The 5,255-nt window shown below is 35.2% G+C and overlaps 1 protein-coding gene across 1 annotated transcript; it reads left to right on the top strand.

The window, feature by feature from the left end:
- Positions 1–1,561: 1,561 nt before the first annotated feature.
- Positions 1,562–4,888, top strand: LOC106439059. Its single transcript, XM_013880404.3, has 5 exons — positions 1,562–1,797; positions 2,073–2,213; positions 2,294–2,469; positions 2,553–4,536; positions 4,640–4,888. The coding sequence occupies exons 1-5, from the start codon at positions 1,681–1,683 to the stop codon at positions 4,685–4,687; spliced, it is 2,466 nt and encodes an 821-aa protein (XP_013735858.2). The 5' UTR covers positions 1,562–1,680; the 3' UTR covers positions 4,688–4,888.
- The last annotated feature ends 367 nt before the right edge of the window (positions 4,889–5,255 follow it).

Genomic DNA, 5,255 nt, shown 5'->3' with positions numbered 1-5,255 from the left:
TTTAATCATGAGAGCATCTTGGTTTATCCATTAGGGACCGAAGATTATGAATGAAGCTGAAAAAACAAAGGGTTTGAATGCAACACAGAAGAATAGCATAACCAAAAGTGATGCAGTTCTATCTGCAATTATTCCCCATTCACACATTAATATGCAGATCATTTTATGTGATAAGAAAATTGTACTCCTTGAAAGGAAGAAAAGAGGTCGGGGAAAACATAGACGTCAAATGAGCCATTTTTTTTTAATTTTGCTTTTACCTATAAATACTACACTACACACAACTTTATTTCTTTCTTTATTAATTGTATAGTTTTTTGTCATCATTGTTAATTGTATAGATTATTTCATTAAATTCATTAACTTTTAAACCAAACATAAATCACTTTAAAAGTATAATTTAACATTTTTATTTCTCATTCTTATGTAACAATTTATTGTTAGATGGATTTATTTATAGAAATAATGTATAAAATATATATTTTCTTATATATATTATATTTTATAAATATAATTATACAAAATAAAATATATTTAGTTTGTATATTCATAAAGTTTCATAAAATCACATTATATTTTTATAAAATAAAATATATTGTCTTATGTATATATTTTGTTCATTCATATATATTTTAATGCTTTTTGTTAACATATAACGCATGAATGGATTATATATATGTTTAATGATTTTTTCTATAAAATGCTTCTTTTTTAATTAAAATAATAATAATAATTGTTTATATAATAATTTGTATAATAATTTGGACATTGAGATCATTTTTTCAAATATTTTTCAGATTTTCACCCATTTAGGTTCAGTTAATAACACTTTTGGTTTAGATATGTTTTATAAGACCCTAGAAACCCCCATTCAGGTATTTGTTTTTACATTGTGGACTTGGTACAAGTCAATTTTTGGTTCGGGTTCAGTTCCAAATTCAGGTTAATGATTTTATGTTCAGCCCTAATTAACGTCTTTGGATCTTAATTAGATCTTAATTTGGACTATAAAAATAACTAAAGGGAAATGAAATATTCTTTGTCATTTTAATTAATTTTATATACTTTTTAAATTTCAATATATTTATTAGAATGATAATTGTTTTTACGGTTTTTTGTTGTAATTGTGTTTACCTTTTATATAATGTTTAAACTTTCTTTGTATTTATTAAATTAATAAAAAATAATTGATAAGAATTTGTATTCTTGTTTTAGATATTTAATTTACAAAATTATTTTTAACATTTGGTTAAATACACTAATTCGATAAATTAGCTTAACCAGTTAGATCTGCATTTGTTCTGTACTATCTGTTTGATCAGCATTTGTTATGTTTGATCTTTGTTTTAGGTTTGATCTGCGTTTTCTTGATGTACATATCATTCAAAACCAAAATTGTACGAGAAAGGCCACAAAGCAGAGGAATGTTCTTCTGTGGCCACGTCTTCAGACTAGTATTACTAAGGTGCACCCGCACACATAAGATAAAGCCCATCGTAATTCGTAAACTCACTCCGAAACGAACCGTTGAGAGAAAAGAGTAAGAAGATCCTTTGTAACGGCTACTTCCCCATTTGTATATTCCTTCCCCCAAAACTCAAGAAAAGAAGAAAAGAGAAGGACACCAAGAAACTCTTTCCTTCTCTGAATCTTTATTCACTGTAATCAATCTGAGGAGAGATGATCAAAGCCGCCATGGATCTCGGCTGCTTGGACTTGGGATGCCTTTCAGTCTCTGACAAGAGAAGCGGCGCCGATCCTCTTCAGTTTTCGTCTTCCCCTTCGAAGTCTGGGCAGGTAATGTCTGTTTTCAATTCGAGATCGGTTTGAAGTTTCTTCCCGTTGAGGCTTTGTAATCGAATGTATCTGAATCGAAGACGTGAGGGTTTTGATTGATTCGGGTTCTAGAAATTAGGGTTATGGTGTGGAATCGAATCGGATCTAGGTTTGTAGTTGCTCGCCTTCGACGAATCAATAATTTTATACCAACTTAGCTGGATCTTGCTATGTTTGACTACTTAGTGTTAAACCTCTGCTTAAGGTGCTTTATGTCCATTTATACATCTATGCAGAAAAAATCACCAAGAGAGATATCAACTCTTAGAAAATCACACTCAAAGAGGTCTTCTCAACGTAAGTCCTCACCTCTTGGCTGGTTTCCACGCAGAAGAGGAGGGGATTCTTACTTGAATAGGAAGATCAAGAAGCTACAGGTAAAGCTTACTGTTATTGATTTGATTAGCTACAACGCAGTGTATGTCCTGGAATGTTAATGTAAGGTGTTTGTGTATAGGAGGAGGTTGGTGGAATGAACCAGACTCTTGATGAGACTCTTGGCGACTCTAATCCACACTACTGCAGAATCGTAAGAGAACAGATGGCTGTTAGAGAGGCTGCAGGTAAAGCCATGGAGCTCCGCAAGGCTGCTCTTGTTGAAGCGTCCTGGTCTAGAATACTCCGAGCTGCTAGGTAATTTCAAGGCTTTAGCATCCATCTACATTATTATGTGCTACTTACTTCTCTTTTAACATATTTTTTTTTCCGGTTCATAGGATACCAAGTTTAGAAGCAGAAACTTTGATGGAGAATGCAGAAAAGGCTGCGGTGGAAGCTTTTGAAGCCGCGTCTGCTTTGGGAGTGATAATGCACGATAAACCAAACAGCTCAAGGAAGCAATATAAAATCAAATCATCAGGAGCACATGGAGGGGGTTCTCCTACTCATACCGTCACAGCTTCTTTTGAAACTGCATTTGATGTAGATAAAGAAGTAGCAGCTGCTGTTAAGGCTGCGTTTGCTAAGCTTGCAAATTGTCCCTCTCTCAGCAAAGCCGAGATTAGAGATCTTCTGAGGAAAATCAGCGAGAATCCTGATCTGCGTGATAATCAACATGAAATCACTGAGGTGTCTTCAGAATGTGACACAGAGTCTGATTCTGAACACAAGGTTGATGAGGAAGTGGCTGAATGTGAGGAGACTTCATCTTTCAAAATGAGACAGCTAAAAGTCAAGAGGCGGCAGTCTTTTGGGAAGTTAAACAGGGAGAAGCTAGTGGATATGATGCTTGAGAGGCTTCAGGGCTTACAAGAAGATCAACTCTCAAGTCTTGCCTCTATAGTTGCAACTTGTGGTTTAAGTGAGGCATTGGCTGAAGTTAGTAATCAGAGGCTGCAGACCACAAACGTTGAACCAACTGTTTCAGATACTTCAACGGATACAAGATTGAGAAGAGATTCTAAATTTGGGTCTTTAACTGAAGGAAAAACAACAAGCGATGGAAAAGAGACAGAGATTCCGAGTCTGGACAAGTATCTAGTCAAGCACATGACCAAACTTGAAAGAGAAGTCAATGAAGCCAAAAGGGCTTCAAAGGATGTATTTGAAAAAGGCAGAAACGTTCCACAAGGTGTTGCAAGTGAAACTGTTCCAGATCTAGGAAGCATCCTTGTGAAACATTCTTCAAAGCTTGAGAAAGAGATCGAAGAAGCCAAGAAGAACCCTGGAGCAAATCTTAGGACGTACCAAAAGAACTCAAGAAGAAGCAAAGCGCCACTGGTTCCTGTCCCAGACTTGAAAAGTTTGCTAGTGAAGAAGCATGTCTCAAGATTAGAGAAGGATGTTGAAGAAACTATAAGGAACTGCGGGAACATGTATGAGAACGTGAAGAAACCAGGGAAACAAGATGTGCCTGAAGGTTCCAGCCTGGAGAGTTGTATGGTTAAACATGTCTCCAAGCTAGAGAAAGAAGTCCAAGAAGCAAAGAAGAGAAACAAAGAAGATCTTGAAGTAAGAAATTTGGAAAAAGTTGAGAAAAGTTCTAGTTTGCTGACAGAAGAGATGGATAAAGAGAACATGGATTTGAACAAGAAAACTAAGGGGCAAGAAGAAAGCCTAGACAAGATCTTGGTCAAGCCGGTGCATAGATTGGAAAGAGAGAAAGCCGCTTCAGAAGCAGTTTATGGAAACCTGAGGATCAAACAGAGAAAACAAGAGTCAGAATATGAGAGTTTGGACAAAGTTCTTGTGAAACATGTGCCAAAGCTAGAGAAAGAGAAGCTAAGGTTCAAAGCAGAAAGGGAAGCGACCACAACTGTAGTAGAAGAGAAGGAGAATTCAAAGAGCAACAATGAAGAGAGCATGAAGACGGTGAAACCAATTCTGACCAGAAGACAAATGAGGGATAAAGAGATACAAGAAACATGGGGCGGTTTAGGTCTTGGTGAGTCAAAAAGACCCGAAAGCAAGAAAACAGAAGTTAATGAGCATTTGGGAGAAGAGACAAGACCGGTTCTTACCAGGCGACAAGAGAGGGACAAAGAAATGCTGGAAGCTTGGGGTGGGTTAGGACTTGGTGACTCAAGCTTGTTAACAGTTAACAATAAGCATAAAAGGAAACCTGAAAGCGAGAAGATGGAGACAACAGCACCAGTGTTAACAAGAAGACAAGCAAGGGATAGAGAAATGCAAGAAGCTTGGGGTGGTTTAGACCTTGGGAACGCTATTCGACCGAGTCTGTCAAAACTTGAAAGAGAAAAGGTTCGTAGTTTACGTTTCTTGCATATTTTCAAAACACTTCTTTCTATTAGCAAACTAATCAGTTGATCTTGTATTGGTTGTGTTTATGTTCTCTTATTTGCAGGCTGCGTGGATTAAAGCCGAGGAAGAAGAAAGGACTCGAGGAAACTAATGGCACTGAACTCAATGGAACAGAACATAATCAAGAACAATGGTAACAAAAAGTCATTCATTGTCCGTACGGACCTAGCTAGTTTCAAGATTATTGTGTAAATTTCAGTTGGTAACACTGGAACCGTGGAACATTGAATATTGTAAGAAAATTTATTTTGTGTGCGACAAACTTAAAATGTTCACATTAATGGTTGCTGAATATAAGACATGGGCAAAAATACTTTAACATCATTGAAAATCAAAGTTTGCGCAAAAAGATTGCAAAACTCTTATTCTACTAATACTAAACTATATCTACCAAATAAATTATCAAATTTAAGATGACACTAGATTTTGATCCGTGCAATCGCGCGTGTTTGTTTTCATTTTTCTATACATAAATTATTGTTTTAGAACATAACATAAGTGGTATATATTTTTAACGTTAATCATATACTTAAATGTTTATATAGCTATTTCAAATACAATAATTGTATATTTTAAATGTTATAATTAATCAATTTTTTTTAAAAACCATATATATTTGTCACTTCTTATTATATATTTATCTTATTGTATTTGTATTT

This window comes from Brassica napus, chromosome A8 (assembly GCF_020379485.1).
Source record: "Brassica napus cultivar Da-Ae chromosome A8, Da-Ae, whole genome shotgun sequence".
Taxonomy (NCBI): domain Eukaryota; kingdom Viridiplantae; phylum Streptophyta; class Magnoliopsida; order Brassicales; family Brassicaceae; genus Brassica; species Brassica napus.
The sequence above is the reverse complement of the archived record's forward strand: the minus strand, read 5'-3'. Positions and strand labels throughout refer to the sequence as shown.